The following is a 14,112-nucleotide window of genomic DNA, read 5'->3' on the forward strand; positions in this document are numbered from 1 at the left end:
GCTCGAGTTACATGAATTTTCGCTCAATTAATGTGGAATATCACTTACAAAACTTATTTTCTCTAATTTTATTAGTGAAGAAATTTTTCGAAATATACTTTCAAACATTACCAAACGCACCCATTTAATGCATTGATTTTCTATGGTGCTAGCCATTATATGACTGAGATCTCTAGACCCTTTTCATTAGAGCTGTTTTAGAAGCTAAAAAAGTTTGATGTCAAAATTGATTTACTCATAATATAAGGATCTTAAAGTTTCAAAAATCAACGAAATACTATTGAGAGAAAGTGGGGAAATTTCTTCTATATTGAATGAATGAATCAGTGTATGTACATGTACATTTATATATAGATGTAACCGACTAATCTAATATCTAACAGTGACTAATTAACTCTAACAAATTAGCTGACTAACTAACTATTAACAACTAACTAATGGACAGTTGTACACATGTGTTGATCACGTGACTCCTTCAATACTCCCCCTCAAACTGTGTAATGAGAACAGGTTGAACATTCCCAGTTTGCCCAATAGAAACTCATGTTGTGTCTTCCCCAAGCTCTTTGTTAAAATGTCTGCGAGTTGTAGTGTAGTGTTAACATGTTCAGTACGCACCAACCCCTCTTGTATTTTTTCTCTGATAAAGTGGCAATCAATCTCTATATGTTTGGTCCTTTCATGATATATTGGGTTTGCCGCAATCTGCATTGCTGCCTTACTATCACAGTAAAGTGTCACAGGAAGTTGTAATTTCAACCCCAATCCCACTTCTTCAAATAACCCTATCGTCCATACTATTTCTGCAACTGTATTCGCCATACTCTTATACTCAGCTTCTGCTGAACTTCGTGAGACTGTATTCTGCTTCTTAGACTTCCAAGAGATCAGTGACTTCCCCAGTTTCACTATAAATCCACTGACTGACCTTCTACTCATAGGACAAGTTCCCCAATCAACATCACAATATGCTGATAATTGTGTAGAATCTTCTTATGACAGTAGGATCCCAAGTTCTGGAGCATTCTTCAAGTATCTTACCACTCTCAAAGCTGCCTCCATGTGAGACTTCTTGGGATTGTGCATGAACTGACTCAGGTTCTGTATGGTAAAGCTAATGTCTGGTCTAGTCATTGTCAAATACAACAATTTGCCGACCAACTTTTGATAGCTTCTTGGATCTGCAAGCAATTCATCATTTGTATCCCCTTCATGGCCTTGATCAAACTCAAAACTGGTAAGTTTCTGATTGGGCTCTAGAGGTGTGCTAGCAGGCTTTGAACCAGCCAATCCCATGTCTGCAATGAGGTCCAATGTGAACTTCCTCTGACAGATAAGAATGCCTTGATCACTTCTAGCAATTTCAAGACCAAGGAAATATCTCAGCTCCCCCAGGTCCTTGATTTTGAAATGATGATGAAGTAGAGATTTAGCTTCCTCAATTAGGGTCGAACAAGAACCAGTGATGATCAGATCATCCACATAAACCAAAATTAAAACAATGTGAGCACCAACAGTCTTGGTAAACAGAGAATAATCATGGAGACTTTGATGAAAACCAGATGCAAGAAGAGCCTCAGTAAGCTTTAAGTTTCATTGCCTAGATGCTTGTTTAAGACCATAGAGAGATTTGTCCAATCTACATACAAAAGAAGACCCCCCCCCCCCCCGCTTCAAAAGGCCAGGAGGTAGGATCATGTTACCTCTTCTAGGAGATCTCCTTGCAAAAAGGCATTAAAAACATCCATCTGATGCAACTTCCAACCCTTCATTGCAGCCATAGTAATAACAATTCTAACCCTTCATTGCAGCCATAGTAAGAACAATTCTAACAATAATCATCTTCACCACAGGTGAGAAGGTTTCTTGGTAGTCTAAACCCTCTTGTTGAGTGTAACCTTTGGCAACCAAACGATCCTTATACCTATAAAGATGACCTTGAGCATTGTACTTGACCTTAAAGACCCACTTACATCCTATGGCCTTCTTGCCAACAGGTAGAGGTGCTAGAGACCATGTTTTATTGTCAGCTAATGCTTGTAGCACTCGATCCATAGCAGCAGTCCATTCATGATGATGTATAGCCTCTTCATAAGACTCGGGTTCCCTGATGGTGGATATATTGCATAAAACTTGGAGATAGGGATCAGCTAAGTTGTCATACGACATAAAGTTGGACATGGGATACTGACAAGAATTGAATCCCTGAACAAGTTTGTGAACAAAATCATGCAACCATGTGGGAGGTTTCACCACTCTGCTGGACCTTCTGGGGGCACTAATATCTGGCTGATGATCGTGAGTAACATCTTTTGTAACTAAAGGAGCATGTGATTGAGAGACAGCCAAATGAGAGTGATCCAGAGGCACCTCTGCAGACTCACTACTGAGTACCTCTGCGTGTACACCACAGACCTCTGCAGGCTCACCCCTGATCACCACAAATAGATCTGAATCCATCACATACTTACCAGATTGGGGCATCCTGGGAGGATTAAAATGCAGGGAATGACTAGAGGAGAATGGAAATATACCTTTCTCAAAATGTACATCTCTACTGATAAAGAATGACCTGGTAATTAGATAAAAAAAGTATGTACCCATTTTGGGTAGTGGAATAACCCATATGAACTGATTTAACTGCTCTCACGCCAAACTTATATCGTATAGGAGAATTAACAGTGGCATAACACAAACAACCCAACACGCGAAGATGTTGTAGATTAGGTCTCCTTCCTAGGAAAACCTCAAGAGGAGACTTCCCTCCTAGTGCACTAGTAGGGATTCTGTTGATGAGATACACAACACTTTGAACACACTTGCCCCAAAACCTGATTGGAATAAAACCTTGGAAATTATTAATCTGGCTACCTCTAGAATTTGCCTATGTTTTCTTTCCACCACACCATTTTGTTGAGGTGTGTAAGGACAAGAGCTTTGATGAACAATACATGTATCACTGAACAAAACTTTGCAAGCAGAATTGAAAAATTCAATCCCATTATCACTTCTGAAAACTTTGACAGTAGTCTCAAATTGATTCTTAACAAGCTGTAGAAAATCTTTTAATACAAGAGGAATATCACTTTTGAACTTCAACAAGTAAATCCAAACCATTCGGGTGTGATCATCCACTAAGGTAAGGAAGAATCTGTGCCCATTACACATAGGTACCTTATAAGGTCCCCATACATCTCCATGAACTAAATCAAACATTTTATTTTCTCTACTAGTACTATGAGGAAAAGGAATCCTAGTATGTTTAGCTAGAGGACAGATGTGGCAAACAACATGCTTGGATCTCTTAGTCAGCTGCATTTGAGCCAAGACTCTATGTGGAACATGGCCTAACCTCTTGTGCCATATGTCAGTATCCAGAACTGTACTGCAAGCTACCATTGAATGTTGAAACCCAGACTGCAAGTGATATAGGTCATTTAGCATTCTACCAGTCCCATTCACCTGCCCACTGTGAAGGTCCTGCATTAAGCAGAAATCAGGATAGAACTTCAACACACAATTTAGCTCTCTGGTCAGCTTGGCTACAGATAATAAATTAAGTTTAAAACCTGGAACACATAGCACATTTTTTTTATCATACCCTGGTCTAGCCTACAACTACCAACATGCAGTATATGAAGTTTGCTTCCATCAGGTAAATGTACACTTCCAGTTTCATTACAACCATTAATCTCAGATAACAAGCTAGGATGACAAACCAAGTGATTAGTTTCTCATGTGTCTACTATCCAATCATGTACAACTTTCTCCTTCTCTAAAGTATAAGAAGTACCTGCCATGTTAGCTGATGGTGAAGGGGCATGAGTATTTTTAGGAAACATCCTTTGAACCTGTGCATATTGATCAGGAGATAAAGAAACAGTGATGTTCACATTAGTTGCCATTTCAGGCTGCTGATGTAGATGATCCTTTCCTCGACCAGTTCCCAGAGACTCCTCACCATGAGGTCTTGGGCCATATGAGTTCCCAGATTGATTTCCACCCATCGAGTTGCCTTGAATCCCTGCATATCCATAGCAAGGAGATTGAGGCTTATTAATGTGCAGATATGGAGTCCAATATCCATCATGAGTACCTTGTGAACATCCAGCCTGAGTACTATGTGAATAAGACTGATGTGCTCCTGTTGTAGCATACAGAGCATTATTAGCCAGGGGCTTTCTCTTCCCCTTAAAATTATCCGGATATCCTATGAGTTGATAACAATTTGCAGCTGTATGACCATACATCTTGTAATGATCACATTGATCATTCCAGTTTCTCTTAGGCTTCTGAAAGTTACGGTTAGGTGTTGATCCTCGAAATTGACTTGTACCATTTATATTGCCAGAAGAACTAGATGAATCTGATCCACGTGCACTCCAAAAAGCAACAATATCATTACCTTCTCCAATGCCATGTCTTCCTGAATCGCTAATGAATCGATGACTTTCTTCCTCTATAATCATTGCATAACACTGATTTAGACTAGGCTCAGTTGTCTTCATGAGGATCTGTCGTTTACTGTGTATATGTATCATTTAAGCCACTTAGAAACTGTAACAATTTTTGTTATTGCAGGTGAGCGGTGTACTCCTTATACCTATCACATCACAATTAGGAAAATGGACGATTGCGTCGTATTCAGCCCAAAGCTCCTTCAATTTGGTGAAGTAAGTTGATACAGTGTCTGTCCCCTGCGAAATCATAGCAATATCTCTGTGCAATTGAAAAATTCGTACTCGATTAACTTTATCAAACCTCTCTTGTAGATCTTCCCAAACTGTGTGGGCATCAGTAGTGTAAAGAATTCCACTGATAAGATGTGGAGCTACAGTATTAATGATCCATGACAGAACAATCGCATTGCAAATTTCCTAGTGCTCCTGCAGTTTCTTCTCAAACGAACTCTTCTTGCATGTGCCAAGTACAAAACAAAGCTTCCTCTTCTCATGTAGTGCGATACACATCGATCTCCGCCATAATCCGTAGTTCTCAGACCCTTTCAGCAGAATCGGAACTAACACAGATCCAGGCTCATCCGATAGTCCCACGAACAGAGGATGTTGTTGATCAATTTTAGGTTCTACTACCATTGTTGCTTTTCAATTTGCTGAATGAAAACGAAAGAGAAAAGATGGAATTTTTTTTTGACAAAATGAACTAATTGAATTCAACGAAGCTTCATCGATCATCACTCGAAAGCTTCTTCTCCGATCAACAATGTCGCCGATCTTCAATCTTTAAGATTTTCCCTATGCTCTGATACCATAATGAGAGAAAGTGGGGAAATTTCTTCTATATTGAATGAATGAATCAGTGTATGTACATGTACATTTATATATAGATGTAACCGACTAATCTAATATCTAACAGTGACGAATTAACTCTAACAGATTAGCTAACTAACTAACTATTAACAACTAACTAATGGACAGCTGTACACATGTGTTGATCACGTGATTCCTTCAATAAATACAATAACAAGTTGATCTTCAAATCAATTGTTTTCAATTTGTTTTTAATGTTTGGGGTTTCAAATCTCAATTTTTGCGAATCAAACTATGAAAATTAATGGGTATGCTTGGCAAATGAACAAAATAAAGTTAGAGTCACGTACCTAATATATATATGAGAAAAAAAATCATCAAAAATTGGCTCAATCAGAGCTCTCTAACTCCCACAATATCAAAAATACAAAATCCTAAAAATATGTCCTTTCGAAACCCGTATCAACCATCCAACCATATCAAAAATCACCTTTTGAACCTAATGTAACTATCAAAACTCATAACTGACTTCGTTAATTCAAAATATTGACTTTGGTCAAATTTCTCAATTACTTAACTGAAAATCTCAATCAATCATAATTTTATCACCTCGGGAGTCGTGTCACCTATTATTACAAGTCATAAATTATAGTATAATGAAGCTACGAGATTGTTCAAATTGGAAAAATGGGTTCAAACGAACAAAACAATCATCGAGGTCATTATATTTTAATTTAACTTTTTCTTTTGCAAAAATGGACCTCCGATAGTTTTCACGAAAATATAACTTTAAAGAGTATAAATAGAAGGGAAAGGCTCAAATATGCCATCAAACTTTGAGAAAGGTTCATCTATATTATCCGTTAAAAGTTTGGCTTATTTATGTCATTTTCATTTGAGAAATGACTCATTCATGCCATTATTTATTAATTAAAATGGCATAGATGAGGCAAACTTTTAAACATAGATGGGCCTTTTCTCAAAGTTCGATGGCATATTTGAACCCGTTTCATTTAAAAAATAATTTATCAAATCATAATTGATCACGTGTATAAAATGATTTTGCAAAAACGAAAATATTTTAAGTTTATAAATAATGGCATAAATGAGCCTTTTCTCAAATGAAAATGACATAGATGAGCCAAACTTTGAACAAATAACATAAATAAGCCTTTTCTTAAAGTTCCATAACATATTTCAACCTTTTCTACAAAACATTCTTTAACAAACAATAAGCATTGTTCTAGTCTTCAGACTCTAGTGGTAGAAATGCACTCTATTATAAAGAATATTGGGTGGGGTTCGAAAGTCCAGATGGTGTATTTTTATTATTTATAATTTTAAAAATTGACCTCTCTATGACGGAATTTTCGGAAAAAATACAATCTTCTAAAGCCGGTTTCCCCAACCTCAGGATGTTAGCTGACATTTGGAGGTTAGTACTTTTCTCAACCTGTCCTCCACAAATGTCACTCTTTTGTTGTCTTGAATATCATCATTCGTAATATTATCTCTCCTAGTATGGCCATATATCCATCTCAACATCATTACTTTCACAACTTGCATCTTCTGAAGATGAGAGTTCTTGATTGCCAACATCCTGCAATATACAACAAAATCGATCAAACCACCACTTTGTAGAACTTACCTTTATATTTATTTGGGTGATTGTTCTATATTGTTTCGTAATGTATCGTACCATATTGTACTCTAGTGTTTTCATGAATACACAGTTTGAAAAGATTATATCATTTTTCATCATATAGGATAAAATAAGATTATTAGATAGTAAGCAAAGACAAAAGAAAAAATAAAAATACGGTAACAACGCATTTGAATTTGCACAAAGTAAAATGTGACTTTTCATCATTGTAATACTATACAATAAAATTTAACCATCTATAGTCAAACAAAAAATTGTATTTAAACCAAAACACAATAAGCTAACAATCATCCAAACAAGGTATTAAGTTTTTGTGGATATGCTTCCACTTAAATTTTATATTGTTAAAACATTAATTAAATTTTAATTTTGATGTTAACTCATTAATGAATATTATATTTATATTTATAAGAAACATAGCGTTTGAAATATCTAGAAGAGAAAAAGACTAGTCAATCAATGATAAATAATCTTCCATATGATGTCCATCATGACGAAATAATCCACTCATATAAAATAGAATGTATAAAATCATGTACAACACAACAATGATACACCTTTCAAGTCTCAAGTCGTTTATGCCTAAAATACCCATTTCTTACATCACTGTTATAAAATTCCTATTTTTTCAAATAAGGCGCAACATCATGGGACTCAAGAAAAATAATACTAATTCAAAGTATGAATATTAATGGGTAATGAACAAAACCAAATAGAATCACTAAAAATCGCCTCAATTAGAGCTTCCTAGCTCACATAGTGTAAAAAATACGTAATTCTTTTAAAATATATCCTTTAAAAATCGGTGAGACCCTTTCGCAGAGACATCAATGCAATAATTCTTTTTGCAATGGTTCCAAAATCAAGATACGGATCTAACGGTTTAATAAATACTCTTTTTGTTCCTAATTATTTATTCATTTTTTTTTGTCCTTAATTACTTGTCCATTTTGTCAAATCAAGAAAAAACAAAATATTTCTACCTGTTATACCCTCAATTAATTATTTTGAAAAAAGGTAGAACTTTTTAAAAATCTTAAGTTTTTAATTCACCTACTTCATAATTAATAGGGATAAAATGGTAAATTCACTATGACAATATTTATTTTCTTAATAGGTGTGTCAATTCAAAAGTGGACAAGTAATTAGGGAGAGAGAGTAGGAGCTCATTTGCTCTAGACGGCACAATTAAAGCTTAACACGTCAAAACATCAATCTTCGAACAAGAACTCAAACTGAATTTTATATTGATGATGATGATGATGATAACTCATTAACTGAACAACTCTTTACTTTAATATTTTCAAGTTTTCTCTTCTGGATTATTAAAAAATAGCATTTGAAGAGATAATCAAAGCAGAGAAACTTGGTTAATTTTTACTGTGTGAGCTTTTGGCTTATTTTGTACATTTACTAGAAGGTTTGACCAAAATAATATAAATATAAAACAAATGAACAAAAGTAATACATATCCTTAAAAAGTAACCAAAATAGTATAAACGCTATCATGAGTAACGTTTTATCTATTATTTTATTCATAAAAATTAACGAATAAAAAACAGACGATCTTACATAGAAAGGTGTAAAAAAGCTATGGGGTGGGGTGAAGGGTAGGTGTGGGGGAGAGGGATGGCCGTGGAGGTGAGGTGTGTCGTAGGGTAACGAGGGAGGAGATAATTATTGTGGAATGTCACTTATGAACTTGTTTTTCCTAGTTTTATTAGGGAGGACATTTTCTGAAATAGACTTTCTAACATTACCAATCACACCCAAATTATTCATTGATTTTTCTATGGTTCCAGCCATTATATAATTGAGATCTCTAGACCCTTTCCATTAATTAGAGCTCTTTTAGAAGCTAAAAAAGTTGGTAAGTATTAGGCATGGCTTTGATATGGGCAACACTAGTGCTTATTTTTATTGTGTATGCCTTTTATGAGTTGCTAAACAATATCCAGAGTAGGAAAAGGTATCCTCCAGGTCCAAAAGGGCTTCCCATTATAGGACATCTTCACTTGTTAGGAAAAAATCCACACCAAGATTTCCTAAAACTAGCAAAAACACATGGTCCCCTTATGTATGTTAGACTGGGACTAGTACCTACAATCGTTGTCTCGTCTGCAGACACAGCGGAGAAGTTCCTCAAGACATATGATCATATCTTTGCTAGTAGACCTCATAACGAGGCAGCTCTGTATTTGGCATATGGACAGAAGAATCTGATAACCGCAAAGTATGGACCATACTGGCGCAACATGCGCAAATTGTGCACTCAACACCTTTTGAGTAACCAAAAGATCAATTCATTTCAATCCATGAGAAGGCAACAAGTTGAGCTAATGATCAAATCACTTAAAAATGAAACTTGTGATCATCGCGTTGTTGTTGATCTTAGTGCAAAGATTTCATCTTTGAGTGCTGACTTGACTTGCTTGATGGTGTTTGGAAAGAAGTACATGGATGAAGATTTAGACAAGAGGGGATTCAAAGCTGTTGTTAAAGAGGTTGAGCATTTAGCAGCAACACCAAATCTTGGAGATTTTTCCCCTTCCTTGGTGTAATTGATCTCCAGGGACTCACTCACCGGCTTAAGGATCTTTCAAAGGTGTTTGATGACTTTCTTGAGAAGATTATCGATGAACATGTCCAGTCTGGTGACCAGAAGCAATCCAAAGACTTTGTTGACACCATGTTGGACATTATGCAATCAGGAGAAACAGAATTTCAGTTTGACCGTAGACATATAAAAGCTATCCTCTTCGTACGTTTATTTTATCCCATCTATTTACTTCTATTATGTATTAGGTTTGTTTGTACTAATTTCCCCTTTCTATAACAGGATATGTTAGTTGCAGCAGTGGGCACTTCAGCAACAGCTATAGAATGGATAATAACAGAGCTTCTTCGGCACCCTCATGTGATGAAGAAACTTCAAAAAGAGTTGGAACAAGTGATAGGCCTTGAAAAAATGGTAAAAGAATCAGACTTGGAGAAGTTGAAACTACTTAGACATGGTTGTAAAGGAGGGCCTGAGGCTGCATTCCGTAGCGCCACTAATACCTCACGAGGCCATGGAAGATTGTATAGTCAATAACTTCCACATACAAAAAGGATCCCGGATCTTGATTAACTATTATGCTATCCAAAGGGATCCAAATATTTGGCCTGGGCCTGAAAAGTTTTTGCCTGAGAGGTTTGTTGGGAGCAGTATAGACATTCGTGGACGTGACTTCCAACTTTTACCATTTGGCTCTGGCAGAAGAAGTTGCCCTGGAATGCAGTTGGGGATAATCATTGTCCAACTATTAGTAGCACAACTGGTGCATTGCTTTGATTGGGAGCTTCCAAATGGTATGCAGCCTTGTGAATTGGATGTTGAGGAGCACTTTGGATTAGCAACAAGCAGAGAAAATCCTTTAATGGTTATTCCTACTTATAGACTAAACAATGCTTAATCTCAAATGATACAATAATATTAAGTATATAAAGCAGAAATAATGGAGTTGGCTGAAATAGTTGGCCTTAATCAAATAAGAGTATAGTTGGTAAGGTCTACGTACATTCTACCCTCCCTAGACTCCATTCGTGGGATTTTTCACAGGGAACGTTGTTGTTGTTGAAGATCTATTCCATCCATTCAAGTCATCTCTTCTGGATTATAGAAAAATACTGTTTAAAGAAGTCTTTAACGAGAATTTTAGTTACTTGGAAGTGACAATCAAATTAATAATAAACCTACTTCGTGTAGGAATACTTTTAAAGGTGTAAGGTCATTCGTAAGTACTATGCAGGCATTGTTTAGAAACATGGTTTTCAACCATTTATTTTCTGTATACACTAAGAGGAAAGTGAAGTAACGTGGAGGTGGCGTATTTTGGAGGGTAGAGGAGACAATTAACATGGACCGTCACTTGTAAAACTTGTGTTCTCTATTGGGCTATGTTGTGCCCAACTACTAGATGATTCACCAACTAAGCGATAATGATATGACTTTTTAACTTGCTCAAGTTTTGTATGATAATTCTAGTACTACTATTTGTTTATTTAGGAATTTTGTGCATCATTCTAGGGTCAAGAATATAAACATCAAGCATCATTTCATTAGAGGTCATGCCTTAAATGGTGATATTAAACTTCCGTTTGTAAACATTGAGTTTCTATTGGCTGCTAGTTTTGTCGAATCCCTACTTGAACAAAGCTTTTGTACTCTCAGAAAATCTCTCAGAATTATTTCATACTAGTAAAATTACCCGTGCGAAATTTAATATCACGAAATTTATAAAATAATACTTAAAATCTATCAGGCATTAAAACTAAAACATTATATTATCTTACATACAAGATAACGTAGTAACAAACATTAATAATGTAAAAGAAAATGAAAATTATTACATCTTATCAGAGAAAATGGTCAAATGCCCCCTTAAGCTATGACCGAATTCTCAATTACACACTCATTCTTCACAGGAGTCCTATCACCCCCCTAAACTGTTTAAAACTAAAATTATTACCACCCTAGATGTCTACATGGCAAAGTGAGTGTATTGCACTCTCCTGGAGAGAGTGAAGATAAAAAAATAAATATTAAAATTTTACTTTTAATATTTTTTCATAAATATATGCATTTTAATTTTTTTAATTATTTTTCTTATTTGGTTCTATTTCTAATTTGGTTTCTTCTCCATAGCAACTTAGTAGAGCATCAATGGCAACCACCAAATTACACCACCTCTCACCATTTTGAAACCACCATCATTATTATATGGGAACCTTATTATATTAATCAATATACCACAAATCGTAGATAAAAATTCCATCCTTTTTCTCCACAATCAGGAACTACAGACTCAAAATCTTTCAAAGCAAACAAATTTAAGCTTAATATAGTGACACTCAACTTATTGTCTTCGATTAAACTTTCAATACAAGGAAATTTTTTGATCCTATATTCAATACCCAAAAGACCCACGATTTTTTTTATGCGCTTACAATTTTTGGGATTTGAATTTTCTCCGGTTTGAAGCTAGTTTCGATCGATGGCGGTTTAAAGATTTTTTTTAAGTTTCAGACAATCAATTCAATGGATAAATTTTATTTCAGCTTAAAATAATACTCCTCAACTGATTTAGCAACTTGTAACTTTCTTGCAAATCTGAAAAAATGCAGTTCATGTTCTTCATCTTCTTTGTATGATTGCTACAAAAGAAATTGATGCAAAACCACCCTAAATCTTCTCCAAATTGCCTCAAATTTTAGATATAAGCTTATCTCAATATTTTGACTCTTTTGATTTATATTACCTATTTAAAACGGAGTTCGTCTGTGGTAAGTAAAAATTAGAACTCAAGCTTATAAACTAACTTTAATGGTGATTTCAAGTTGTGCTTCAAAGTTTCATCCTTTAGCTTCGATTTTCAACCATACGAAATTCTTTGAACCATCGACGAACTTAGTGTCACGCCCCAAACTCAAGGGGCGCAACTGGCTCCTAATGCCAAAACTCAGGTCCGAGCTGACCCTACTAAACCATTTGCTACTAGCGCATGGCAGCCACACGCAATCAAATAAACAAACAAGTATATATCGGCTTAAAACTAAGCTCTCGGTCGGCAAGGCCCCTGTCAACAGATCTGCAAAAGAAACAACTACTCCCAAGAGTTCATATAAAGAAATTGTCAACTAGCACAAAAGTCCTGATTGGGCCGTCAAGGCCACCATGATCTCTATACCAAAACTGAAAGCATGTATATAACAAGACAATGCATCACACAACTAACAAGCTTTAGCAAACCAACAAAGCTAGGCTAGCATGGCCATAACGTAGCTATAAAACCCACACACTAGTCTGCAAGCCTCTAAGAGTAGTAAAGATTGGTGGGACAGGGCCCAGCCTACCCATAAAAATATATACAACAAAAGCTAACAAACCTCCAAACTCTGGCAGCTCCGTAGGAAAAAGGCTAGCCAACCGGATAGAAGTCAATCCTGTTGCTGAGGAGGTCTACTCGATCGTCTGTCAGGACTTTCATGCATGAATGCAGCGCCCCCAGGCAATGGGGCGTCAGTACAAAATAATGTACAGAGTATGAAAGGCAATAGACTATGAGCATGTATCCTAATATACTGGAATAATTCGATAAATAAATCAAGGATAAGATAAGTGTACTGACTTGCTCATAAATCTAAACTTATCAAAAATAATAAAATAACAACCTAACCAAGCCCCCATAAGCTCGGCAGGTACAAACAGCAGACAAGACCACCTACTCAGGCCCCCATAACCCCGAAAGGTGCCAATCAGTCTATATACCCCTATCGGTAGTCCCCTAGCCCTGTAGGCAGTCACATAGCCCTCTTAGTCATTAATATAACCCCGTAGGCAGCACATCGCTCTCTTAGGCATCAACATAGCTTATAGACAACCCATAGCCCTCTTAGGCAACAACATAACCATGTAGGAAGCACATAGCCTTATTAGGCGTCAATATAGCCCTGTAGGTAACTCATAGTCCTTCTAGGCATCAATATAGCCCCGTAGGCAACTCATAGTCTTTTTTGGCATCCATATAGCCCCGTAGGCAGAGCATATCCCTTCTAGGCATAAATCACATTCATGCAGCTAACCACACTAGCCCCAAGGGCAACAATAACAATCCAATCGACTAAAACGAGCAATTTAGTTATAAGCAACCTATACAAATAGCCTCTAAGTCGTGTCCAACATAGGGATCCTACTAACTGAATAAGAATCCCGACAAGGGAGAATTATATCAACTCGAGCAGCCAACAATCAACAATAACAGCTACAAGTATATAAAGGATGACAACCCAATTACATTGCTCCTAAGCTTTAAGGAAACATGCCGTAAGTAGGGAATAGCCTTAACATACCTTTTTTCGCTGAATTCACGTGGCCTAACGATTTTTACTCATAACCCCTTCGATACTACAACAAGACAGGACCATAATCAACACACAAAAATAGAAGATACCACGACAATGCGATAAAAGATATGTATTTCCATCGCAAATTGCTATTTGCTACTTATAAAAGCTAGAGTCGATGAAAGAAGGGACTTACCTCGAACTTAAGTTCGTAATACGCCTCAAAACCTTCAAATATGTCCAAACCCTTGATGTCGCAACACTAAAGTGTGATATGCTACGAAATCGATAAAA

General features: G+C 36.2%; 1 protein-coding gene and 1 pseudogene across 1 annotated transcript; one reads left to right on the forward strand and one right to left on the reverse strand.

The window, feature by feature from the left end:
* Window positions 1–993: 993 nt before the first annotated feature.
* LOC107058720 (uncharacterized mitochondrial protein AtMg00810-like) lies at window positions 994–1,781 on the reverse strand. Its single transcript, XM_015304756.1, has 2 exons — window positions 1,704–1,781; window positions 994–1,584 (listed from the first exon to the last, which is right to left on the reverse strand). Exons 1-2 carry the CDS (start codon window positions 1,779–1,781, stop codon window positions 994–996), a joined length of 669 nt encoding a protein of 222 aa, XP_015160242.1.
* A 6,947-nt stretch (window positions 1,782–8,728) lies between these two features.
* Window positions 8,729–10,459, forward strand: LOC107057697 (cytochrome P450 CYP736A12-like; annotated as a pseudogene).
* The last annotated feature ends 3,653 nt before the right edge of the window (window positions 10,460–14,112 follow it).

Source organism: Solanum tuberosum, unplaced genomic scaffold (assembly GCF_000226075.1).
Source record: "Solanum tuberosum cultivar DM 1-3 516 R44 unplaced genomic scaffold, SolTub_3.0 scf00604, whole genome shotgun sequence".
NCBI classification, from domain to species: domain Eukaryota; kingdom Viridiplantae; phylum Streptophyta; class Magnoliopsida; order Solanales; family Solanaceae; genus Solanum; species Solanum tuberosum.